Below are 27,683 nucleotides of genomic sequence, written 5' to 3'. Positions count from 1 at the left end.
CTGACGAACTTTGCCAGTCGGCCTCCCACCGGGGTGCTCAGGCGGGGGCCCGACGCTATGGCTGGTTCAGTCTTGCTTGGCAGCGGCCTTGCCTCCTTGGCGGCGACGAGATCCTCCTGTCTTGCCGCGTCCTCTGTAGGCCTCCTGCAACGAGGAGCGGGCCGCCCGGCAGTACGAGGAGCCGCTGCCGAATCCTTTGGAGGCACCTTGCTTGCCTCCGGAGTTCCGAAAAGGGCGGCCGTTGTCGTTGAACACCCAAGGCTCGAGCCGTCTCTGTGTCGGCCTTGATGGCCTGCAGTGACTCGTCTACTGCCTTGCCAAACAGATTGTTCCCGTCGAAAGGCATGTCCAGAACCCTGGTCTGCACGTCGTGGCGGAAATCAGTTGCCCTGAGCCAACCACGCCGGCGAAGGCAAACGCTGCTGCCCACCTGGCGAAAACCGGTGTCAGCAATGTCCGTGGCCACCGTTATGGCGTGGTTCGACGCCACCTCGCCTTCCTGTAGGATCTCCAGGGCCTCAGCCCTCTTGTCCGGGAGGAAGTCCAGCAGGGGAGCGATCTTAAACCACAGCTCCCTGTCATAGCGAGTCACAATCGCGAGGGCGTTGGCCGCTTTAATCGTCGTCGCCGCCGACGAGATGACCCGCCTTCCCATGGCTTCCAGTTTCTTCCCCTCGCCGTCCGGCGGGGAGGTCGAAGTTGAAGCCGTCGCCCCCGCCGCTTTCTTCTTGGCCGCCGCGGAGATGACCGAATCCGGGGACGGCTGGGCCCTAAGGCACATGGGTGCGGAATCCGGGACCCGGTACTTCTTCTCGTACCGGTCTCTCTTAGCAGGAGCCGTGGACGGGTTCTTCAGAAACGACAGCCCCTCGTCCCAGATGTCGTCCAGTAATGGAACCAAGAGGACCGTCTTCCTCTTGGCCTCACGCTATTGATAGAGGAAGCCTTCCTTCTTCTGTTCTTCGGGGCAGAGCTGTAAGAGCTCGGATAACCTGGCGATCATGGCGTGGAAGGAGCCAATTTTTTCGGGTGGGGAGGCCCGAGGGGGTGGTGATGGAAGGCCCATCCAGTCATCACCACTGTCGTCATCCGTCCCCGTCGTGGCCGTCTCAGTTCCCGTATCATCCCTCGGATCAGGGGAAGGAGATGAAGGCTGCCAAGGCCGTGAATGCTGGAAGGTAGGGGGGATGAATTCTCCTCCGCTTGCTTGGAGGGCTTCCTGACGATCCAGGCTCCGCCAGATCGTCCGCTGGGGGTAAGGGCAACCTTGTCCTTATCTCCGTAAACAAGGCCTGGATCGCCATCAAGATTGCTCCCGAGTTGTCTTGTGGCATACGCACCGGCTGGGACGATTGGGGAGTGGATTCCTCCGCCTCCACAGGTTCCTCGTCGGCACTGCCATCGCTTTCTTCGTCCGCCTTGTCGGGATCCTTCCCGTGGGACCGGACCTCCTCGAACTTCTTGTTCAGGATCTTCGCGACTCCAGCCAGCTCCTTTTCAGAGGCGGTATCTGTGTCCGTAATGGCCACTGGACCCCCACCCTCTTTTTCCACCCGGGGTTTCATGGGGGTCTTTTCGATGGGCTGAAAAGAGGATTTCCACCGCAGTGGCAGGGAAAAACTAGGCCCCGAGGTCGCCTCCACTGGGGTAGCCTCCACTGGGGTAGCCTCCACAGACTTTGCCAGGGCTGCCACGACTCCCTCGATAGAGACCTTAGCCGGGTGAATCAGGGCCTTCGTGACTTTAGGCGCGCCTGAGGCCTTCACCTTTGGGGGCAGGGTCAGCGCCTCACTCCCCCTCGGCTGTCTCTGTCGGGATTGACCGGGGCTTCTCCCGAAGCTTACCCGGGTTCTCTGATTTCCTCTTCCCCGAGCCAGAGTGTTGGCTCGTGGTTGATGGTGTCTGTGAAAGTGCGCCCTGCCTGACAGCCAAGGAGCGCGACCAATCAGCGTTCCAGGTGCCCGCGGACTCGCGGTGCTTTGCTTTTTGTTGGGTCTCCGTCGCCGGAGCGCACTAGAAGGTCTTAGAAGACCGCTTGGAGGAGTTCTTCTCACCTGCTGATGGGCTCTTCCCTTCCAGCCAGTTGGTGAGTCGGACACGCCGATCCCTCATAGACCGTTCAGACCTGTTCTTGCAAAACGCACAGTCCTTCTCCATGTGCGTTTTGTCTTCGTGAAGGCAGTAGACACATCTAGAATGCTGATCCTCCTTGAAAACATTCTGCAATCCGCATACAGGACAGCTCCTGAACAGCTTGGATCCGGGCGTTGTGTTTCCTTTGTCCTGGGCCATGTCCACACGGGGTAGGCCTCAAAGATCTTCCGGAATCCTCCAAGAAGCGAAACTCGACGAGAACTTCGCCCTTGAGGGGCGTAGAAAATTCCGGAAAGGGTCCCCGTTGATCGGAAGTAGAAACAGTGGAGGTTGACGCTCGATTGACCGAAAAAATGAGGTTTAACTCTTTGAAAAATCGCAAAACGCAGTAAAAGCTCAAGAGTTCTAGCACGAGGACTCCCAACACTTGAATCTGCAGTAAACATCTGAAGATGGCTGCCAGAGGAGGGGCTTAGGTAGAGGACAGTCATTGGCTGGGGGCAGTATGACCCAGAGACCAGTGATTGGTTATTAGGAGTAAGACCGTTCAGAAACGAAACTGAAACTGATTTTTTCTTTACCGAGGATTCCCAGCCTGACGACGGGGAATATTCATGCGCATGTGAATCCATGCCAGACCCCATGCTGGAGAACCTATGAATAATCCCATAATTTCTTTACAGGAGACCTGGTTGAGGATGTGTCTGTGACTTGTTTCCAGGCAGATAGACGAGGGGAGTTGGGGCATCCATATGGTGGCCTGTTGATGCTTATTAGATCATGTAAGGTTCTTGAGTGGGAGTGTGGATGTACGGTTTGGCATTCTGGCTGCCCAAGTGAAAATTAAGAAACAAAGTATGTGCTTCCTCATTTTGTATGTATATTGGTAGTCTGGAATCTGTGAGCAGGAGGACGCCTTAGACGACATCTGGCAGTCTATCAATAATTAGTGTGGTGTGTATTTTGGTGGGCACATTATTTTAACAGATTATTTAAATTCAGATTGTGTGCATGGGACGCAATCGGTCAGTAGTGGTAGTAAGGGGGACAGTGTCATGATGCCCGCTTCCTGGGAGCCGGTTCAAGCCCTGCGTCCCCGAAAGCGGACATCCAGTCCCCAAGGAAGGACCCAGCAACCCCATATAGGGGCCCTTTGGACAGTGTCCAGGCTCATAAAAGACATCAGTCCTAGCGCCATAGGCGCCTGGCTCATTATGGGAGTGCTTGGGTGCACTTACCTGATGCAGACCATGCTGCAGGATCCCGGCCTCCTTGAGGCCTGAAAGGAACTACTTTACCTGTGGGACTAATTTACCATCCGGGCGTGGTCAGGGAAGGATACATACCTGGAACTTCTTCCAAGGCTATTTAAACCCCACCCGAACAGCCACACGTACTTCGCGTTGTTCTGCATCTAGCAGCTGGACGTTCACCGTGTCTGCTCCTGCATCCTGACTTCTGCCACGCCTGCCAGCATCCTGAATCACCTGCAAAGGAAGAGAAGAGTAGAACAGAAGAAGGAAAAGTCCTTACCTGCTAAAACCGCATCCCAGAGACATCTCGCCGACAATCCTGAAAAGGAAGACTTTTATTTAAAAGCTCAGCCTGACGACGGGGAATATTCATGTGCATGTGAATCCATGCCAGACCCCATGCTGGAGAACCTATGAATAATGCCATAATTTCTTTACAGGAGACCTGGTTGAGGATGTGTCTGTGACTTGTTTCCAGGCAGATAGATGAGGGGAGTTGGGGCATCCATATGGTGGCCTGTTGATGCTTATTAGATCATGTAAGGTTCTTGAGTGGGAGTGTGGATGTACGGTTTGGCATTCTGGCTGCCCAAGTGAAAATTTGCTTCCTCATTTTGTATGCATATTGGTAGTCTGGAATCTGTGAGCTGGAGGACGCCTTAGACGACATCTGGCAGTCTATCAATAATTAGTGTGGTGTGTATTTTGGTGGTCACATTATTTTAACAGATTATTTAAATTCAGATTGTGTGCATGGGACGCAATCGGTCAGTAGTGGTAGTAAGATGCGTTGTTCTGCATCTAGCAGCTGGACGCTCACCGTGTCTGCTCCTGCATCCTGACTTCTGCCACGCATGCCAGCATCCTGAATCACCTGCAAAGGAAGAGAAGAGTAGAACAGAAGAAGGAAAAGTCCTTACCTGCTAAAACCGCATCCCAGAGACATCTCGCCGACAATCCTGAAAAGGAAGACTTTTATTTAAAAGCTCATCGCGTCGATCCCTGCAGCGGCGCATTCCACTCACCTTTACAGGGCGCCTCCATGTTCAGCAGCGATCATCCGGATTCGCAGTCACGCCCCAGCGCCTAGGGAGAAAAAGACCAGAACAAAAGGTTAGAGAGAGAAGTGAATAAGGAAAGCTAAATCTCCATGTTAAGACTTACCTGCTGATTCATTCCCTCTCCATTTCGGGTCCGCGCCGCATCCTGGCATTTCCGGACCCCGGCCCCTAAGGGGAAAAAGAGACATCCGCGTTAATGAGCGAATGAAAAGACATTACCAAAAAACGCTCATTAAAGACTTACCTGATTTCTACAAGGATTTCACCTCTCATCTCGGGTCGGTACCTGTTCCCCGGCATTCCGTACCCCGGCCCCTATGGGGAAAAAGACACTAGCATTAGTACATTAATGCATGGACACAAGGGGAACCTCTTATCAAAAAAACTTACCTGGAAGCCAAGCAAGTTTGGTTCTCCCCAATCCGAAAATCCAGTGAAGTAACTGGATACCATGCGCCCCTGCATCAGAAGCAGGATGGAGAGCTCGTCCTTCCAGACCCTAAGGTGAGACGCTACGAGGAATCACAGAAGGGTTTCGAGGAGGGTGAGAGGGGAAAGTGGGAGGCCGATTGCATTACCCAGCAGACAGTTAATCCCCTATTTTCGCCTACAGAAGGATACTTCTGCGAGCCAGACAAGCCAGATTTGGGGGCCCGGTCCAGTCCGTCTTCCGAACCCTGCGCATCACCTTAGAAGAGGTCACAGCAGCGCGAACCAGGCCAGCGCCTCCGTGGGAGTCAGGTGAGCGTTACAGACAGACGCGGGAGTAAACGCCACAATGTGAATACTTGGTCTAGAGGTACGAGTGGCCTAGTTTTGTCGCAATTGAACGGGACTACCTCCGAAGACTTTCCGCTCCACTACACTTGTACTAATAGAGTGTCCCAATTGATCCTTGCTTACATATTTGTAGGGAAATGGCTATTTGAGAAATGCGTCTCTGAAAATACTACCTACTATATGTAGTGGACACTCTATGCTTGAGGCTCATTTTGATGTATGCCTGAGCCCTTTGAGAGGGAGTTGCTATCATCCTGTCTTAAGCAGGAAATGAGGTGGGGTGACTAGATCCAAGAAACCTTTCCATGTGTACAACCGGGATCTAGTTGCTAGAAAGAAAGTCCTGAGAGTGGCTATTACAACAGTAAAGAACAGGTCAGGCTTAGCCTCGACTAAGAAAGCGGGGCAGATTAGACGTACCCGAAAAACCTATCTGAATTGGCTCTGCAACAATCAAGCCGACAGGATTCAACAGGATGCAGAAGATTTCCTGTTGACTTCGCATAACAAAAACTCAAATGCCTTTTGGAAATTTATCAATGAACTCGATATGGCTAAGCGGACCCAACAGGTAAACTCAGTGTCAGAAAACGTTTGGGTGTTACACTTTGAATCGTTGTATGCTCCGCCTGAGGGAAATACAGTAAACCAAACAGTTGAACTCTATCCCAGAGCTGAGGTTAGCGTGCTAAACATCAATTACAAGAATGTTTTTGAGAAGTTATAACTAAGATCGTATATGGGCTTCCGCACAGACGCTCCTATTTCAAAGTGTGGTTAACTCTATGTCATTTCCAAAGTCTTGGTCGTTGGCATACATTGTGCCCATATATAAAAAGAGAGTAAGATCTGATTCAACTAACTACAGACCAATCGCCATAATAGATGCCAACAACAAGGTGTTTGCTAGCATCTTCCTTCAACACCCTGAACTTTGGGCATCCGAGACTGGGAGAATCTTTAGGAGACATATGGGCACACCATTGAATGGCCTCATGTTGAAGTGCATCCAATATGGCATCCATAGATCTCTCTGCAGCATTTGATGCCTTGGGCAGCAGTATCTTGTCATCCAAACTCCAAAGATGGAGCATCCCGAACGGTCTTTTGCAGATGATAACAGGACTTGATGAAAATTCTAACAACTTAGCTCGTCTAAACACACTGGGTCACTGTCTCACCATATCAACACCTACCGTGGGGTTAGGCAGGGCTGTACATTAGCCCCCTGCCCGTTTAATCTTTACATGACAGACATAGCGGATTATCTTGAGCCCAAATTACACAACATGAGGCCATTATGGATAGCTTATGCAAACGACTTCTTGATCTTTGACCAAACCCACATTGGTCTTCAAAGATTAATTGAGGGATTTTCAAATTTCGTGAATGTACATTCCCTCAAGATTAACATAACTAAAACCAAAGTCATGGAGTGTTCATGCCAGAAAAAGCACACAATCGTTCGCTGGCAGATTGAGACTGATTCAGTTGGGAGGGTTGATGGTCTTGTGCATTTGGGCTTCTTGATAAACTTGAAGCCACGTTAACCACAGCTGCGAAGCTGGCTACATTCTTGCGCCACCGCCTTAGCCAATCAACTGTGTACAGTTCACGCAAGATTTGGTAAATTCTCACTTTTACCCTGCATGCGCCATTACGAGGGAAAAATGGTACCCGAGATTCTATACGGGATGAAAATATACCCCATATCGATCTTGTAACACATTCGTAGCCTTGAAATATTGATTGGAAAAGAGCGCTTCAAATTTCAGGCCATATGATTTGAGTTGGGTTTGGTTTGCCTAAAGGCAAGAGCCCACTGGAAATGTGTCTCATTGTTTAAGAAAATCATGTGTCCTGCGGAAGAATCTTTGTTTGTAGATATTAAATATACTCTGTTGGAAAAATGAAGTGGGTTACTCCAGCAACTTAACGAGTTCTGTTGCAACCTTCTCAGTAGAATGGGTTGCTCTTTGTGTAACCTGATTGAGAACCCATGTAGGGGTCTCACACTAGAAGGTATGCAGAATAACGCTTCATTGAAAGATCTGTCTGGGGACCACTGGCAACGTTAACCCCATATCTCGCAATCTATCCCGACAAGAGTACCCGGAAGGTTATTCCTCCGGTTTGGATGGAATCTTGTAATAACCAAGGCACCAAGGAGATCTTGGTTAGATACACTCTTGCACCCTGATTTAGCTCAGTCTAGATTCTGTGAAAACAGCAAAGAAAGAGAAGCTTTAAACATTGGTTGTTATTTTGTCCATCTATACATTGCTTAAGGTGGAATTTTCTGTAACAATTCTCAGGATTGTTCACATTGGGTGATGAGGAATTGGTTTGGCATTGCTGCCTGTCGTGTAGAACGACATCCACTGGAGTGGCTGTAACTGCCTTTCTAAAATCGTTGAAGCTTGAATGTGTTGATGATCGGTTATTTTCATTGTAATTGGTGGTCAGTGTTCTGTTTTTTGTAACTATACGTTTCCCCAATTTAACTGGGGATGAGAGCTGGATTTGATGTTAGGTGTGATTACTTGGGCTTTTTCCTATCTTTTAAAACACCTCTGTGAACATGAATTATCTTTTTTATTTTAGTGACAATGATATTTGTTTTATTGTACAAGAAGTACACCTAGACGTTTACGTCGATTTTTTTAATGACCCATGTCTTCTTTACTATTGCTGATCATTTCTTAATTGTTAAAGGTTACATTACATTTTTTTGTAAGCAAAACAACAACAAAGAAGATCTCACAAATTAACAGTTTTCTCACTGGAGAAAGAGGTTACATGACTCCTCACAGAGGACATGCAGTTAGACTCTGAAGATGGCCTTCAGGGTGGAGCCTGATACTCGGCGCCCGATTGGTTGGGGCTGAATGCACACAAAAGGACACTGATAGGCTACTAAAGTGAAGACACATTTCTATATAATAAATATAATAAGGTTACAGAGGATGCCCAGTCTGACAGGGAATATTCAAATGTGAATCCATGAAAGATCCAATGCTGGAGAAGGAGCAAAATATATTTGAGAAATAAGAGGAGGAAAATGGCAAAGAGTAGAACAAGTGAAGGTGGGAGGAGTTGGTAGTAAAAGAGTAGAGCTTAGGCACGGTAGTGTCTGAAGGTACACCACAAACCCTTGTTACTGATTAACGAACTGGTAGAGTAGGGAGATGTTCCTGAGGGAGCTTTGACAGAGAAACGTATCAATTTCTTGTACTAACTGAATGTACAAATTATGAAAATTGTTTTTTTGGATCAAGGTGTGTCTCTTATGATTAACTCACAACTGAAGAGTTAAAGAAATCGAGCATTACATTCAATAGCTTGATTGCTATTCACTTTTTCAGTGCGGGCTGGAAACAGACTAAAACGTTTGGTAAACAAGTTGTTTTTCAAGATTGAGTGATGCAACTGTCACTAACACAGTAGTACAACCCCCATTTATTTGTTCTGGTTTTTGACCCACAGACCACTGCCACTATACGATTTTTTCACTTAAGAGTGTGATCAGTCCGTGGCTGTAGGGAGTTTTTACTATGTCTTTTGGATTCAATCCCTTTTTTAACAAATGAAATTTCGGAAAGCAAATGCATACTTCCTCCGCATGATTAGTAGACCTTCCCTCCTGGGTAATGCCCCAACATCAGATTCAATACAGATACAAGATAACACAGACAACGTACTGAAGTTTAGGAAGAAAATAACTTGCACCAAACTACATGGTAAAGGCATCTTAGAGTACCTGAAAGGCTGCGAGGCTATCTCAGGGGCAACGCACCGCCATGGAAGCAAGACCACGCCGAGCAACAGAGGTTTGATCCCTGGGTCTGCGCTTAGAAACCTCCGAGTATTAAGCGTGTTATAAATAACCAATTACAATTACAAAAAGCTAAAATCATCCCTGTGGGTCTACAAGTACAAAAACATCCAAAGACTATTCTTTGATTATCTACAATTTGTTAGCCAATTCAGTGGTGTAGGCAATAAATGGAGAAATGACCTTACCATAATGTTCTTTCTACAGATTCTTCTCCCACAAATTCCTCATCATGATAGATATCCATCATCCAGCTCTGCTGTTCGGAAACTTTTCAACAGGGGGCGCAGTGGACCTCGACACTCGATCCGTCTTGTCTGGCTCTCGATTGTTGGCTCGGGACGTGACGTCAGGCATCGTGTATATACCACATCACTACACCCCATGCCTCAGTTCCTCCAAATTATTCCCCTTGCGAGTGAATGCTGCAGAAGAAAAACCACAGGAGGAGGCGAACAAGCCATTAAAACATTGACAAAGGTACACCCCAACAGGGTGAACTCACAACAATGTGTGAAGAAAAAACGTTTTTCTTTTTTAAAGACAGAAACGGTCAACCCAGAGCCATCACTATATGCCTTCTCATTTAGACAGAAACAACAACCCACAGAACTTTCTGAGAGGGGATGGATGGGAGGGTATATGTGGAATATGCGGGAGAAGAATCCATAGAAAGAACATTACGGTAAGGTAATTTCTCCATCAATGGATTACTTTTCTCCCGCAGATTCCAAATCATGATAGACTTCCCAAGCAGTTAGGATAACAGAGGAGGGCAGAAAGATTTATACCAGTAGATTCTGTAGAACTGCCCTACCAAATCTAGCATCAGCTCCCTGTGCAACGTCCAAGGGATAGTGCTTGGTGAAGGTATGTAAGGATGATCAAGGGGTCACCCGGAAAATATCCCTAGCCATCCTCCAGCATGTTGATATGCCACTTGGCTTCTGATGGAGAACAGAGGCAGCTCACCTGCAAATCCTTTCAGTGGGCACCCCAACCCTTCAGGGACGCATCTGTGACCACTTGGGCCTGGTGCCAAGGAGGCCAGAAGGGTTCATCCTCCAAAAGATCTGTGTGTGTGTGCCACAAGCCGAGTTCGCGGACTACTTGCCTGGACACAGAGGTGATCTGTGAGAGCTGCCAGATACTGAAACAACTGGCCCCTCAGGAGCCACTGGAGGGATCTCATACGCAGACTGGACTATGGCACTAGAAAAATACAGGAGGCCATGAGATCCAAGAGGCGGAGGAAGGAAGCCGCTGGAAGGGTGGCGTGGTTCTGAAACACATGAACCATCTGGGTTATGTTGCCGATTCCCTCCTCGGGAGGAAAAGCCTTCCCTACCTGGGTGTCTAGGACTGCTCAGATGAACTGGAGCCGCTGAACTGGTGTCAAATGGGAGTTTCGTCATGTTGAGGGAGAAGCCCAGTCTGTGCAGTAGGAGTAAATCTTCCTTTCCTGGTTCAACTTCAGAACTGTTTGCTTTTCTAAGGGGACATTTTTCATTAACACCTCAGTGAGTGGGAACCTTTTTCCACACTCACCTAATCTTTAACTCTTTTTATGGATGTCATTTTTAAGACTCTCCATAGTGTTTTTTTAAAGTTATCATGTCTAACAACTTATTGGCAATAAGTGCCTGTTGTTGCTCGGTTGCCCTAAGAGCTCCCCATTTAACTTTCTTGTGCTAACCTTGAGTGAACTACAGTTCCTAAGGGTAGAAAGGATCTTTGGATCCCTTTTACATTTTATTCTGTGGAACCAGCACCCCCCCCCCCACCTTATGTGGAGTGCTGGGGAGATACAATGTATCCCCTTTCACATTTAAACAATTCTGTTACAGTGACAAGCTTACCTTTAATGTCTGGTGGCACTGATACCTTTTATTAATTTGGTGCACCTTTACAGCGGGCTGTAATCACAGCTGCAGTAAAGACACCTAAAGGTTCTCATTTTACCAAAATGGCCCCGTCTTCTTTTTCTGCCATTTTAGTGTTTCTTGTTCCTTCCCCTGACATCCAGGGAGGAAAATTCCTTTGTTTGAGTTTTGTCTTTGGCGGGAGTCCCCTGGACACCCCGCCCAGGCTCCAGTCAGTCTGTAAGCACAGGAAGTGGGGGAGGAGTCCCAAACTTCCCCCTCTTTTGTCTTAGGCCTTCCTTCAACTGGGCCAGATCCCAGTGGGGGGCTGGCTGTCCTGAATGGACAGCCAGACGCCCCTTTCTTGTAAAATGCGGGGAGAGAATGCAGAGGTTGTGCTGTAGTTCCTGATAAATACTGGCAACCTGGAAGCTGAAGTCATGTCGACCACTGGAACAGAAAACCGAAGAGGATGACGAAGGAAAAGCGGCGGGAATGATTTCCAGCGACCGGAGAGCCTGCTGTGTAACCAGAGCCTGCTGCAGCCCTTCCTTCTGATCGACCAGGGGTCTCCAAAAATGACGACCCGAACCCAGAGCCTGGTGAGACCCACTAGATTCAAGATGACCTGCATTTTGAGCCATCCCACGGGTTGCTGCGACCTTGCGTTCTTGCAATACCCTGGGACCTCCAGTCACTGTGCGGTGCACGGTCTTCCGAATTCCGAATCTCGCTGAAACTTCGTGGGCATCCTGGTGTATCTCCAGAGACACGAATCGAATCCGAAAAGTCCCCTCACAAGAGTGCTGGACCTTTGTAACGACGACAATTTAACCGTGATTTTCTGTCTTCTTCTGTGCTCCTTGAAAAGTCACCAAACCCGCAGAACCACATTCAGCCGCGAGAGAAATCTTGCCTAGAGCCTTCTTCATCGACCCCTGCTTCAAAGTCCCTTCTGAGGTCTTGTGTTCAGTCTCCAGGACAAGGAACCCACTGACCGGGTATTTGGCTGCAGTCCCTGAAGTTCTCCTGCTGCAAACTCTTCTTCATTGCTGAGGTACTGTGTTGGCTTGGGTATATACTTACATTAAGCCTGTTGGGATTTCTGTGTAGCTTTGGGGTGTCTTCTGTGATTGGGAGGTCCCTCATCCAGTACACCCAGTTCCACTGCTGGAATCCTGCTGGGGTGTCTTCTGCGAAGCCCCTTGACCCTCTTCTAACCCTAGAAGTAAACTACTCACCTGTGTGCCCAGTGTTCCTAAGGAAGTCTGACTTTTGCTACTAAAGAACTTATTCTAACACTGCCTGTTGGTCACTAGTCCTAGTGACCCCCCTTCTGCCACTGAGAACATTCATGCTCTAAGGGAAAGACTTTGAAGGGATTGGGACTTCTGCCTAGAAAAGAAATCAAGTGTTTTACTTCCTTGTAAAGAGTTGGTGGGCAACTGTAATTCTCAGAGTGAACAGTTACAAAAGTTCTTACTGATCTTAAATGTGTGATGCACTATTCTTAAAAGTATGGTTAACATCTTTCCTTCCTTAGCCACTGTTTTGCCAGTCTCAAAGAAAGTAGATGTGAAGGTATTTTACTCTCCTGCGATTAGGCTGTGCCTCTTTACAAAAGTAATGTGTTGGTTTCACCAGATTATTCCTGAAGGGTAATTGTATGAGTGTCCTCCAACTGTTGGTATCACCAGGTTAGTCCTGTTAGGATAACTGTATGAGTATCCCCCAACTGGGTCTTGCTTCCCCCGACTTGCTGCTAGCCTGTCCTTAATAAGTGTACATTAGGTTATTGCCTACCTAGAATAAATATTCAGTAAAGTGTGACATTGGGTTTTACTTTCCCCTTCACTGTGAAGTTAAAATATGTGGGTTTTACTTACCTTGTGTTAGCTGTGTGCCATCCAAAACATGTTATCAGAGTTATTGCTTACCTCAATCTGGGGTTCCCTGAGTTCCAAAGCATCTGTAATTGTAAATTACATCCTTAGGTTTTACTCACCTGGTATAACTGTGTGTTATGACAAAAGTAGTTATAGGTTTTTACTACACCTAGAATAAGTGTTTCACTATTCACCAAAAAGTATATTGTCCAGTTGACTGTTTATGGGATTGTTCCAAAAGTCACTGTACAACTGGAAGGGCCTACTGTCCTTGTATTACCAAAAGTAATCAAAAAGTAACCATTGGTCTTTTACTCCCAAAGAATAGGATTGACCTATACTAAATGCGTATAACAAGGTTTTGACTTCCCTAGAACTAGTGTTAGGTGTTCCAAATAAGGTCTATACTTGGGTCTGTGTACTTTCAAGTATAGTATTGTGTTTTATATTGTGATTTCATATAATGTGTTAGTACTTACTTAACCCCTAGATATATCTGGGCCTACCTGTATTTAAATAAATCCTTTATTTTTACAATACATAGTGTTTCAGTGTTTCTTTGGATCATTTGTATGACAATTTCATTTGTACTGTAACTACTGCTCTCTCTCCCTCCTAAGATAAGCCTGGCTGCTCTGCCTACGCTACAATGTACTCAGGTGGTACAGTCTTATACTAAGAGTGGGGTCTTGTACGGCCTCAGTTAAATGGTTTTGAAGAAGTGGGTAGTACTTCAGAAAAACTGTCCTAACAACCTGCTCCACCGACTTCTCTCGGATCAGCCAGTCATCGAGGTATGGAAATACATGGACCCCGGATCTCGTGAGGTGAGCCGCAACTGCTGCCATGAGCTTGGTGAAGACCCATGGCGGGGAGGTCAACCCTTTGAACGGATAGTGCTCGTCTCCTATGAGGAAACTTAAGAACTACCTGTGTGTTTCGCGTATCGGCACATGGAAATAAGCATCCTGTAGGTCTATCGACACCAGCCAGTCCTGGAGTTCAAGAGCGTCTAGAATCTCGCTCAACGTCACCATCCTGAATTTGTCTTTCCTCAAGAACTTGTTCAAGGCCCTAAGGTCCAGGATGGGACGGAGCGCCGCCTCCCTTCTTGGGCACCAGGAAGTAACGGGAATGCCAATCCGACCCGCTCTGATCAGGCGGTACCTCTTCCACGGCACCCTTCGACAACGAAATGGGGCCGGCCCTAGCGCACAGCTAAAAAAATGTAATAAAAACTCCCAAACCACCTTTGGGATTTGGAGTATTTTTTGAGAGGGGTGGGGCGTGTGTTGTACTTTACTACCAACTCTCTTCCCCAGAGGCTTGACTGCTCTGTCCTGGTTACCACTGAGCGTACGTAAAATTGTACGGGAAACTCTAAAGGTTGTTTTTCATACGCTCTCACCATAGGACTTTTGGAAAATCTCTAACACTTCTCCTTTCTTCTTGCTCAAGGTGCCTCAGGCCACATCATATGATCATGGCTATGGAGGAAATTATTTGGGCTGCTTGTGGTTGCATAAGGTATTTCACAACAGTACTCAAATCAGACTCTTATTAGCGAGGCAGCTGGGGCTAACATCCCTTTAACAGCGACGACATTGCGCGATTAGGGAGAAATGCAGACAGAATGTAGGAGTACAACGGTGTATTTCCATAAAATGATTGTTAGGGAGAATTCTCATTTATGGCTAATTTCCCTTACCTAGTGAGTCCCTCAGTAGCTTTGCTGGATTTCTGGGGCTTATTTTTTCCACCTGGTAAGAGTGTGAACTATTTTCCCACTCTTACATGTGTTTTGCCATTTGTATTTCTACTGTTTGTGTGATCTTGGGCTCTGGAGCCACACCACTTCATGAGCCCAACTTTTTGTGTGTGTTACACAGCACCTTCAGTGCAGTGACACAGGGTTGTCTCTAAAACTTCCCTCCGACTCCATTTTTCTGGGGCTCACTACTGTCCCCCAGAAACAGGTAAAGTTGCTATTTACTTTATGTAGTGATTTAAACTGCAGACCCAATACACCCCTTCTTCCATTGGAGTTTTGGAAAGGGTTCATTCCTACTCCTTTTTGTCTTCGCCTCTTGGAGCTTTGTTTCTCTCCCTTAACACTAAGACTTGGCTGGTGGCAGTGGTACCCACCCTATCTTTTCTACTGCGATTATAGTATATAAACGTGGTACTGTTTTAGGCTATTGTATTAGCCTCGAACTTAAACCCGCTTGACCAAATACTTTTTATTTTGGCTCTCGTCGGGTTTTATCGCCATTTCTTTTTGTTAAAGTCCTTCTTGCATTTTACTTTTCACGCCAAACCAGGTTTGCCTTCTATGTTCGCCGACCTTTGGCGGGCTTCTTTTCAGAAGCCCTCCTTTGGCATCTGGGTGTCTATGTGAGCTGAATGTGAGGGAGGGTTTTAGTCACCCCCTGCACAGGGTCTCCTTGGAGACCCAAGTCGCACTTTGTGTCGATTGGCTGAGGTGGTTGTCCGGCCCAGACAACCTCCCTGCTGAGTGATTGACAGCCAGGCTGTGTGAATGGGCGATTTTGGCATAAAAGGTAGGACTCTTGGGCTAGAAGTCAGAGTCGCCACTGGAACTGCAAGAACCAAAGAGAAGCAGAGTAGAAGACGGCTGCTGCAACTCCCGAGTCCTGGTGAAGCCCTGCTGCAGTCCTGAGCTATCTACCCTTCAACGACAGAAGATCCAGTCCGAAGTCGTCTTCCCTTGAGCCTGGTGGGATCAACCAGCTCACCTCCCACAGCCAGAGGATCCTCTTCTTGGTCGAAATCGCTCCACACAGCTGTAGTGGTCCGGATAGCCACCTGAAGAGCATCTCCTTGTTTTAAAGGAGCGCACCTTTTATTCACTGTTGCTTCGCTGCTGCTGGCCTCATCCCTGGGTAGTAAAATGCAGTAAAGACAGAGAAATTGCATGTCGAGGAAAGGGTAGAGCTGGACAGAAACAGTGTTATTATATTAACACTGCCTGCCTTGTGAGCCAGTTCATTGTGTGACTTTCCCTTTTTCCTCTGTGCCATACTTTATACTACAGAGCATGTTTCAGTCTCTTTCTTGCATACAACACATTTTGATTTCTGTCAATCTTGTTATTAGATGCTTATTAAACAAAAAGCTTTTCATACTATGTTCCCCCTATTAATAGGAGTCTTTTCATGAGGCATGATGTATAATACATATTGTGTGATGCAAGTCCTAGCTAGCACACTCATGGGGTTCCCAGCCCTAGCTATATCATATCACGCACTTACCAGCTCTCCTTTCTGCACAGATCTTAGTAGTATATATATTGTGTGATCGCCACTACAACCCCCAACTTTCATTCCATGAACTCGACAGTGCTATGTACAGTATTTGAAGAGCATTGCACGAATACCAGATCTACCTTTGACATGGCTCTTTGCATTCTCTATATTATGCAATTGACGGCCCATCAGTCATTCTCGCAGGGCTACAAATAGTATCTTTATGGTATGATGACACTTCCAGCTACAGCCACATGAGTTTCTATATTAGCTTTATTATGTGATACGAGATTCCTACTCGACCTTTAGTGGGTTCCAAGTATATCTGTACTTTGTGTGAAAGGGTGCTCTTCCAAACCCCAACTCTTCAAATATTCATGCCTAGAAGTGATACAAAGGTACTTTCTCCACTTTTCCTGGGACCCCACGAAAATTAGGATGCTCATCTACCTAAGGCTCTGATATGGTGTCATACAGAGTTGCATGTTTACCTCCCCTGGCCTACTGCTATGTTTCTTAGGAGTGAGGAACTCGACCCCCTCTGGCCAGGGCCTACGTTTTGAACCAGGGCAACCCCATGTCACCTTTAAGCATTCCCGAAGTGTCATTTTGTTAATATTTCAACACTTCCCCTAGGCTTTGAGGTATGAGCTGAAAATCTCACCTGTTGTGCACTAGTTCTGCCATCAACTTGAGAACAGGGGTGGTACAGGCTGGGTCATGAAACCACAACTCTACAGCACGCTGCAAGATCGGCATGTAGGATGGATAACTGAGCAACAATGTTAAGGAAAGGTGGCATTTGTTTTTGTTTAATTTGTAACGTGCACCATCAGGCCCGGAGGCATCAGGGCGCAACTTTAGACATGGTTACATAAGCATACAATTACATATATTCAACACATTAACAGTACAAAGTATTCGAGGCATACAGCAATATACATATTTACAGACCGTAGATTAGGGCAGGCGTTTCCCGGGGTTGGTTTGGGCATCAGGGCTGGTTGAAGAGCCAGGAATTGGTTTTAGATTTGAAGGCGCTACAGCATTCTTCAGATCGGATGGTGAGGGGGAGGGCATTCCAAAGCTTGGAGGCTAGGACGGGGAAGCTAGATGCACCTGTCTTTTGTAGTTTGAACCTAGGAATGGTTAGGCAGTGGGTCTGAGCCGTTCTTTGCGGGTGAGTAGGTGCGTGTCGGGATAGCCGGCTACAGAGGTATGGTGGGGCTTGGTTAGCTAGGCATTTGTGGGTGAGGCCTAAGACTTCCAGTGAAATTCTCTGTTTGACCGGTAGCCAGTGTAGGTTGGATCTGAATTCCGAGATGTGGTGGTTTCGTGGGATGTTTAGGGCTGCTCTGATAGTGTTATTTTGGGTAATTTGCAGTTTGTTCAAGTTCTCTTGGCTCGTTCCAAGGTAGAGGGCGCTCCAATAGTCAATTTTGGCCAGGATGAGAGTTCTGGCCAAAGTGACCGTGTTGGGGTAGTCAGAAATGGCCTGCAAGCTGTAATGAGTTTGCAGGTGTATGCTGAGGAAGATCTGACTGCATTTGTTTGTTGGGATAGTGATAGAGTGGCGTCAAGATAGACGCCTAGGGTTTTGGTGTCTTTTGAAACTTGGATGGTGTTGCCATCGATGATAAATGATCGGTAAGACGTTGCGTAGTGCCCAGGATGAGGAGCTCAGTCTTGTCATCGTTAAGGCATAACTCGTGTTGTGCCATCCAGGCTTGGATGACCAGGTAGACCTCATTCAGGGCCTTAGTGTCAGCCACGTAGTCACCAGTGATGGGAATGAGTATCTGGGTGTCGTCAGCGTAGTTCGTATAGGAGACACCCAGATAGTCAAGTACATCAAAGAGTGGTTTTGTAAAAACGTTATAGAGCGTTGGCGACACACAAGAGCCCTGGGGGACGCTGCAGTGAATCGGGGAAGGATCTGCAGCTGCAGATTGAGATAAGACCCGCATAGATCTATTACTCCAGAATGATTTGATCCAGGCCATAGCTAATGGTGAGAAATGGGCGGCCGAGTGAAGATGCTTGCATAGGATTTGGTGATTGACCAAATCGAAGGCCGCAGAGAGGTCAAGTAGAAGTAACAAGGCAAGTTTGCCGTTGTCCTTTAACACTTCGATCTGGGTTTTTAAGTCTAGTAGAGCTGTCTCTGTTCCGTGTCTGGGGCGGAAGCCAGATTGTCTAAGGCCTAGGAGATTATTGGCTTCCAAGTGCTCTTGGATTTGCAGGTATGCTGCACGGTCTAGAATTTTTAAGAGGAACGGGACAGTGGTGATGGGTCGGTAGTTGGTAGGTATGCTAGGGTCGAGGGAAGGTTTTTTTAAGCAAGGGGATCACCCAAGCATCCTTAAGGTTGTCGGGGACGGTTCCCGTTTTAAAGGATGCGTTGATGAAGGATGTGATAAATGGGGCCAGATCGTGGGCGGATTCCTTAATAATTGGGGCAGGGCAGGGGTCGCCCTGGCAGTTGGACGGTTTGATCCTCAGGATAATGTTTTCTACCTCCGCAATGGTGAGCGGTGAGAAGGCACATCGTTTGCAGTTTGGGACATCAGGGCCCCTGCGGAGGTGGGAGGGTGATTGTACAGTTTCAGACAAATTTGTTTGGCTGTGATTTTAGATTGAAGCATGGTGATTTTATTCAGTAACGTTGCCTGAATATTGGCGCTCCATTTTCTGTCTTTAATGCAGGTGTCAGGGGGAGTAACGGGGGTTTCGAGCTCTTTTAGAATCTTAAATAGTTCCTTGGAGTTGGAGTCAGCATGCAGAATGCGATTATTAAGCGATTCTTTTTTCGCCTCTATAATGGCTGATTTGTAGGTGAGCGAGGCCAGGAAGAAGCCGTCTTTATGCGCATCAGAAGGGTGGCTTTTCCATCGGTTTTCGGCGCAGCGTTTGGTTTTACGGAGTGGGGTGTGGTTTTAGCTGTGTGGTGAACCAGGAGTTCGAGTGTGCACGTGGTTTGGCCTTCCTAGGTTTGATGGGGGCCATAGAATCTATAGCTGTCAGCATGCTGCAGTTGTAGATGTCAGCTAAGGCAGTCGGTCGTTGCAGGAATCAGTGGCCGCTTTAAGTGTAGGGAGTAATAGAGGGAGGAGTTTCTCTTTGGTTATTTCCTTTTTGTTTCTGGTCGGGAGCGCAGGCGCTATCGCGGTCGGGATGCGGGGGCGGCTTCAATACTAAAGGTGATAATGTGGTGGTCTGACCAGAGGCAGGGGGTAATGGCCAGGACATTGATATTACAATTAGAGCTGGCTAGCCAGTCAAGGGACCTGCCTTTAGAACGCGTGGGCTCTTGGATGTGCAAGGTGAAGCCGGAGTTGGAGAGGGAGTTTTCTAAATCAAGTGCCGTGGGATCTTTAGGGTCACCGAGTCCCAAGTTGAGGTTGCCAAGGATGACGATTTGTGAATTAGTTTTGGCGTTATCAAGGAGGAGAGTGGATATGTCGCCGACAAAGGAGGGTGCAGGGCCTGGGGGCCGGTAGATTAGGTGGAGGGTGGCTGTTTGGTTGGGTGTTAGTGTGAGTTTGACTTATAATAGTGCAGCTGACTCGAGTTTGGTATTGGTCATTACTCTTAGGTCCAAAGTGATTTTATGGATAATGGCAAGGCCACCACCTCTAGAGTGGGAGGCAGAGGTGCGGTCACATCGCATTATGCTAAAGCCAGGTGGTATGGCAAGGGACAGCGAAGGACCGGAAGCGGCATGTAGCCAAGTTTCAGCTATGGCAATAAAGTCAAGATCTGATGATGTTATAAGGTCTGCTATGGCTAAGGCGTGGGCAGGGAGGGATCTAGCGTTGATAAGGGCGCCTTTGATGACAGGCAGTCTCTCGTCTGTAGAGGGGGGGGGTTTGCTGTTGTTGGGTGCTTGGGAAGGTTGCAGCGGGTAGGGCGTATGCGGAATTTGGTGCCTAATCTTTTATTTCTAAGAGATGAGAGGCACGGTTGGTTCGGAGTAGGTTTGCTGGCAAAGTGTTCCAGCCAGAGGGCTTGGTCATTGAGGTAGGGATTGAAGTCGGTAATGAGGTGTTGGATGCCTGAGGTGGGTGTCATTGCAGAGGTCGCCATGCACAAAGTCTGTGGGACAAGTCTGAGGCGAGACATAGTGTCAGGTGGCTGAGAGCGAGTCGGCCGTATCGGATGCGTGCGTGGCTGAGTGAGGATTGTTATTTCAGATGGCAGGGAATGGAACAGTAAAAGGAGGAGCTCCCTAAGGAGCATGGTAGATGCAAGTTCAATTTTAGCTATGGCAGTGCAAAATCAACAATAGGCAGGTTCGATTTTAGCTAGGGCAATGCAAAATCAACCATAGGCAGGTTCGATTTTAGCTAAGGCAGTGCAAAATCAACAATAGGCAGGTTCGATTTTAGCTAAGGCAGTGCAAAATCAACAATAGGCAGGCTTGATTTTGGCTGAGGCAGTGCAAAATCAGCAATAGGTAGGTTGCTTGTAGCTAAGGCAGTGCACAGAGCAGGTGCAGGATGCTGCCTACTTCAGGATGGTCGGGACATGGAATACTGGTGGTTGGGGCAGTGCAAGTGCGATGGACATACCATGCATTAGGTGGGGTAGGATGGCATGCCACATGCGTGGAAGTTAGAGGGGGTAGTTCTGTTGTGGTGGCAGAGAGTACTTTGGAGTGCAGGTCGGCCGTGCTGAGTGCTAGTTGGGCCAAGGAAGGTATGCGTGCGTGGCTGGCAAAGATGTGGGTGGCAGGGGGGTTTAAATGTTACCTCGTGTGAGTGGTCAGGTCCGGTTCCCCTAGGAAGAAGGTAGAGTCATCTGTTGTGGAGCCTTCAGTGAAGGTGCATCCGGATGCATTGTAGACCAAAGGGTCCTGGGGGTTAGGCGTGTGTGTTCTTTCCACATGGCTCCTTGTTTTCGAGGCTGAATTTATAGGGGCGTAGTAGGCGACAGGGCAGCGAGCCGCGCTGTAGCGCAGTGGCGGACAGGGGCATAAAACAGATAAATGGCCCAGGATAATCTGTACATATGCTCAGGGTTGAGGAATGGCAGACAAATCCAATGACTCTAAATATTGAATGCCAACCGAGAAGATTTCATTTCACACACGTCCAAACACATTTTCACAGTTAGAATTTTTAGGTAGTGTCATGACCAGTACAATTAGATCCCTTTTTTACTAAGAGGATGTTAGGGTAGTTTTTCTGAAGTCCACTTATGGTAGGACATTATAAAACGCTTCCTTTGCTAAACAGAGCTGCAACCTCTAGTATAGGCCTATACGAATCAGGCTTATCTTAGGAAGGAGATGTGAGCTGTAGGTCAGTACAAAGGACTTTGAATATACTTATACACTTGTAGTTATAGCAATATAATCATTTATTTTCTATAAACACAAGGCACAACTACATCTTCAGATAAGGCAAGTACTATTTCGCAGCTAATAAACACAATAGAAAACCAAGGCACTAATTCAGGTAAGTAAACTACAATGCAAAACTCCTAAGATTGACCAAGGCAATTTATGGTATATAAACCCACTGTTATAGTAATAAAATGTATGAATAACATCAACATTAGCAGGCGTGACACAGGCATGGTATCAAGAGATGACAGAAAACAAATGTAACCGTTTAATAAAACTTTATTAAAGTATCAGGATGGGTGTAACGAGTAACATGCCCTATAACTATGGTGGGGATTGCCCTACCTAAAGAAACTAGTGAACGTCTGTGTTTAAAAGTCCAAAACCAAAACTATGTCTGTGTCATAACCTATGCTTACCCTTACATGCAACACCTTAATGTAGTGTAGGGATATTCTAACCCAAAATAGGGTTTTAAAGTAAAAAGACTGGAGCAATCTCTAGCTCTCTTTTTCATGTTCAGGATACAGTTCAAAGGGACAATTTTCTCAAGAGGCTCTGGCTTTTCCCCCAAGCTGGATGCACAATAAATAGCTCCAAAAGAACTTGGGGCTCTTCCGCAAGCTGGATGGACAATGAAATCAGCTGAAAAGGAGCTCAGGGCTCTTCCCCAAGCTAAATTCCAAGGGCGTTCAGGGCTCTTCCCTAAGTGTCCTACCTTGGCTCATAACACAAATGTCAAAGGGCTCAGGGGTTCCCTTCCCCAAGCTTTAGCCTCTTTCTGGATGGGCTGGGACCTCCCTGGTCTAGGCGCAGTTTATGGGCCACACGGTCCACCCATTACAGTTCACGCAACCAGTAGCCCTTGCCCCACTTCCTGCCACCTTCACACTTTTTAGGCTCAAACTTTCACAATAACTTGTAAGATGGAAGTCTCTCTCTGCTGCTTTAATGTGGGTTAGCTGGTTTAATATAAATTGTCTCATTCAGTATTTTTCTCCCACTTTGCTGGCTCCCCTCGGCTTCACTTTACTCTGCCAGCATCTTAAAAGTTTATTTCAATTGGAGGCTTTTGAAGACGTACTGGTTGCACGCGAGCACTCCTGAACTTAAAGGCTTTTAGTCTATTTCAATTAGAGGCTTGCAGAGAAGTGCCGGCTGCATGCAAGAACTCATGGTACTATGTAGTGCTTTTGCTTTTCAATCAAATTCATGTGAAGGCTTTCGGATACGTGCCGACTGCACACTAGCGCTCCTGATACATTGCAATATCTTCACTTTGCTTACACGCGCTGGGTTTCAGCAAAACTCTTTGAAACTCATTGGTTGCCACGTTCTTGTAAGTAGTCAGCTGCTTTCTGGGACTTGAGATCAGGGTCTTATCGGCTGCCACTCAGACACCCCTGAAGGACGCCTCCATTCAGGGGAACGAGCACTTCTTTGGCCATGGAAAAGGGACTGCCCAACTTCACAGCTCCCTTCTTGCTCTCATACTCTGGATTCCTGGAGACAGAGCTCTCTTGCCAAGCATCAACACTTCACTGCACAGGGTCTTCCTCTAGCGCCTTGGCATCCCGTTCACCTCTGGTTTTCCACAAGTTGCACTGGCCTTCCTGCTGCTGCTGCACTCACGCCGGCTTCACTTCTTTTCTTCAAACTTGGGCCTCTCCTTTTATGCACCTGTGCCTCTTCAAGTGGCTTCAGGTGTGCACAATTCTTCCTGTTTGCCTGACCACAATCAGGCCGATTATAGAGACGTGCCTGACCTTCAGATCTGTAACTCAGACTCTCTCTTCTTCGTCCCAGTACTATATTGGCACTCTTCATAGGTACCCTTCATTACTCTTGGGATCATCATCTTCCCAGTACTGGCCTTCACTTTAGGGGAGGAAATAGGATAAGAATTACAATATCCTACAAAAGCTGAGGGTAAATGATATCACTGTCAGAAAACGGGGGATATTGTGCCTCACCCTGTGGCACTCTCTCCCCAATTCCCAAGGACCCCCCACCAAGGTGATCGTACCTCGCTTGTCCACCCCCAGGGTCAGGATCTGGCAACATTACCTTCCTCTTGGTTATCTTATGGGGGGTTTAGGAGGGCTAAATGTGAGAATGCCCTCAGATTTCTCACACAGGTAAGCATTTCAATGAATTGCTTTTCTCCCGCAGACTCCTCATCTTGATAGATATCCATCATCCTGCTCTGCTGCTCGGAAACAGTTAGCCTGGGGGCGTAGTGGACCTTGACTCAGTCGTTGATCCGTCTTGTACGGCTCTCGATCATCAGCTCCGGAAGTGACGTCAAGCATTGTACATATAGCAAGTCACTACACGCCATGCTTCAGTTCCTTTTTTCTGCACGCTTAAATGCTGCATCGGGTACACGACTCGAGTTTAATCAATGGTTTTTTGTATGTTTTTGTTTCGAAAACCTCGACGCAATGTCATCTCGCAGGGTTTTAGGCTTCAAGCGATGCTGCATCCGTCTATCTGTGGTGTCTGGGTGTTAGTCATGAAACAGAGGCCTGCATGTCGTGCGCAAAGATGCAGCCGAAATCCCTACCTGAGGGCCGGGAAACTGGCCTTCGGCCGACCGTGCGCCAAGTCTCTGGCAGAGTAGCTTGTCCGGTCTTTGGAGGCTGAGGCTGAGGACCCCAACTCGGGAAGAGTGGGAACGGTTTAAAACTTCTATGCTCAAAATGTTTAAAAGGCAAGCTGCTGTACCCGATCCGCAAGCTTTGGCGGCAAAAGCAGCGCTACATGCTCCAGACACCACAAGCAGGCCACTTTGTCAACATCCAAAATGCCTTTGGGCATCACACTTGCTAGGCAGAAATCGTTGGAAAGCTGCATGTCCGAGGCCCAATGCATCCCTCGGTGCTGAAAGAACCATAGGCATCAAAAGCCACTTTTGCCTTGAAGCCGTCGGCGATCAAGCCCCCAGTGCCGACAGTCTGTGATGGTTCGTTTGTGCCATTATTGAGATTATTGAGGGTTCTTTGACTCTATTCAGTCGATCTTCGGCATAGATGACCCCGATGATCAGGTTGACCCAGTTTACACAGGAGACGGCGGTGACGATTTTGTCAACGACCAAGACAATTTACAGGACGCTAGTGGCCCGGATACTTCTCCAGACCTCGAATTGCAACAAAACCAGCCCTATACCCATGCTAACATCAAGTTCAGGGCTCTCGTTGACAACCTTGGGTTGAAGGCGTCTACCACATAACGTCCAGGATATGAGCTCACTGATATCCTGGATGAGGGTCCCACAGTTGAGCATAACATGCCATTTAACCCAGCCATTGCGGACCCGTTATCCTCCTTATGGCAGCACCCTCCTACTAGTACCCCTGTAAACGCGGACACCCTTATTTCCTCACCACACACCCTTCTCTGGAAGGGCTGGTTCTACAGGTTGTCACTATTTCCACTAGACCAGCGGCATCCACTTCCAATCTGCCTATGGACAGAGAGAGAAAGGAAAACAGATGCATTAGCCAGGGAGGTGTTCACCTCTGGCAGCATGGCGCTCAAAGCCACGAACATTCCCTGGACGTAGTAGACTGCGTTGGCAGAGAAATGGGTTCAGCAGTAGCAATGAGATGCTAAGCTTACCTGAAAACTTCTGGCTTCTCTCCGAACGTTCAGAACAGGCTGCTGGACATGCCCATTGAAGGAGACATGCTTTTTGGTCAGAAAGTGGATGAATCCTTGGAGAATTTTAAGGAATCCAAGTTGGCTGCTAAATCACCCGGCCTAGCGGTGCAGCCAGCCAAGCCTGCCTTCAGCTTTGCTTCCAGGGGCAGAGGCTACAGAAGTTACGTACCCCATGGCAGGAAGGCGTAGCTCCCACAACCAGGCACGGACAGAGGCACTTCTTGCATCCCGGAAGGGGCAAAGGGGCCTCTAAGGCCAACAAGCAGAGAAAGCGGCAGGGACACCCACGCCCTCTAAGCCGCTTTGATTTTCCCCTCCCACGATGCACCGGTTCGTGGACGGTTTGCAGGGCATTGGCCCCAGTGGCAGGATATAACCTCCAATGCCTGGGTCCTGCAGTTAATTTGGTGGCGTTATTTCTTGCTTTTTCTAAAGAGGTCTCCAGACAGATGCCCCACCTCCCCCAATCCAACTGGGATAGGAGCTCCAGGAAGCACTGAGAGCCCTGTTATCAAAAGGTGCCGTTGAAGAGGTACCTCCCAATCAGACAGTGTCGGGTTGGTATTCCCTGTATATTCTGGTGCCCAAGAACGGAGGGGATCTCCGTCCCATCCTGGACCTCAGGGCTTTGAACAAGTTTATGAGGAAAGACTAATTCAAGATGGTGACGTTGACAGAAATTCTCCACTTTAGGACTGGCTAGTGTCAATAGACCTTCAGGGTGCTTATTTCCATGTGCCGAACACCAAAAGTACAGTAAGTTCTTAAGGCTCCTCATAGGAGACCAGCACTATCAGTTCAAATTGCTTCCCTTTGGATTTACCTACGCACCAACGGTCTTCATGGCAGTAGTTCCGGCTCACTTCAGGAGATCCGGGGTCCATGTATTTCCATACCTGGACGACTGACTGATCCGAGGGAAGTCGGTGGTGCAGGTTTTGTCTCATCTAGAGGACACCTGCCTCAACTTGATGAACTCCCATTTGACACCAGTTCAGCGACTCCAGTTAATCGGAGCAGTCCTAGACACCCGGGTAGGGGAGGCTTTTCCTCCCGAGAAGGGAGTCAGCAACATAGCCCAGATTGTGCATTTGTTTCAGAACCACGCCAGCCTTCCAGTGGCTTCCTTCCTCCACCTCTTGGATCTCATGGCCTCCTGTATTTTTCTAGTGCCAGAGGCCAGGCTGTGTATGAGATCCCCTCCAGTGGCCCCTGAGGGAGCATTGGTCTTAGTATCTGGGAGCGCTCACGGATCGCCTTTCAGTGTCCAGCCAGGTAGTCCGCAAATTCGGCTGGAAGAACACGCTCAGCAATCTATTGGTGAAGGAAGACTTCTGGCCTCCATGGCCCCAAGCACGAGTGGTCAGAGATGCGTCCCTGATGGGTTAGGGCACCCACTGCGAGAATTTGCAGGTGAGCGGCCTCTAGTCTCCATCAGAAGCCAGGTGGCACATCAACAGGCTGGAGTTGAGGGTCATCAGGTTACCCCCCCCGAGGGCCTTTACCCCTGTCTTTCAGAGGGAAGCATGTCCTGGTGGCCATGCACTACCTCAACAAGCAGGGTGGTGTGTACTCCCATCCCCTCTGCAGAGAGGCAATTCAGCTATGGTTCTGGTTACGGGAGAACCAAATCTCAGTCGCTGCTGTTCATCTGGCAGGGATGGAGAACACCTTAGCGGATGCTCTGAGCAGGCAGAGCACGGTCTAACACGAGTGGGAAATATGCCAGGACATCCTAGAGGTGGTCTTTGCTCACTGGGGTACCCCAGCAGTGGATCTGTCCACCAGGAAGTGCGAACAGTTTTGCTTGAGGGAATTCCCAGCGAACGGTGCACTGGGGGACATGTTTCTGGTGGATTGGACCATTCCTCTCCAATACTCCTTCCCTCCGATTCCCGTCATTACACGAGTTCTCAGGGGGATGAGATTTCGAGCAACCATGATCTTGATTGCCCCGGTTTGGGCGAGGAGAGCGTGGCACTCCGATCTCTTGGATCCGACAATCTGTCCGCCTCACCGGTTGCCTAGGCGTCCGGACATCCTAACCCAGTCGGAGGGTCGAGTGCTCCACCCGACTCCGGATTCCTTCAACCTACATGCGTGGCTTTTGTGAGGATGAGGTATGCTGACTGGGACCTCTCAAAAGAGGTACTTGAGGTGTTGCTGGCTGCACGCAGACTGTCTACAAGATCTCTGTATGCGTTGTAAGGAAATCATTGTGACAACAGTAAAGACACACACAAGTGACCACAGTTCAAGGATGTTTATTAAACTGTAAATGCAGGGTGGAAAAATGCCTAAACCTAAATCTAAGATGGGAGCAAGCTTTGACCATCAAATGAACAATAAGGCAGTCCTTGTGGTGTCTTGTCAAAGTAAAAAGGTCTATACTAAAAAGAAAATATTGCTAAATCCTTACAACTAATTACAAAAAGAGTTTGGGATAGGGTTTTCAATGAAGAAAAAAGTGTTCACAAATAATAACTCAGGATGGAATTGCCAGGGGTCTTCATTCCCCATGTTTTGAGCACGGGACAAGGTGGACCTCCTGAGCACAGCACATACTCGAGCCTTCCCAGCACAAGTCGACAGTTCCGTACCAGCTATCAGGTTCTTCGATGGTTAATTCTTTT

The 27,683-nt window shown here is 47.9% G+C and overlaps 1 protein-coding gene across 4 annotated transcripts in view; it reads right to left on the bottom strand.

Annotated features, from left to right (window-relative positions):
* The window catches only part of XPO7 (exportin 7), a 1,985,528-nt gene that overhangs the window by 487,913 nt on the left and 1,469,932 nt on the right, over window positions 1-27,683 (bottom strand). For all 4 annotated transcript variants that reach the window (XM_069617724.1, XM_069617725.1, XM_069617726.1 and 1 more), the window contains one exon: window positions 16,702-16,809. In XM_069617724.1, coding sequence (XP_069473825.1) covers window positions 16,702-16,809 — 108 coding nt within the window. The remainder of the gene's footprint in view (window positions 1-16,701; window positions 16,810-27,683) is intronic.

The sequence above is a fragment of the Ambystoma mexicanum genome, chromosome 10, assembly GCF_040938575.1.
Source record: "Ambystoma mexicanum isolate Mex_15411 chromosome 10, UKY_AmexF1_1, whole genome shotgun sequence".
NCBI lineage: Eukaryota > Metazoa > Chordata > Amphibia > Caudata > Ambystomatidae > Ambystoma > Ambystoma mexicanum.
The sequence above is the reverse complement of the archived record's forward strand: the minus strand, read 5'-3'. Positions and strand labels throughout refer to the sequence as shown.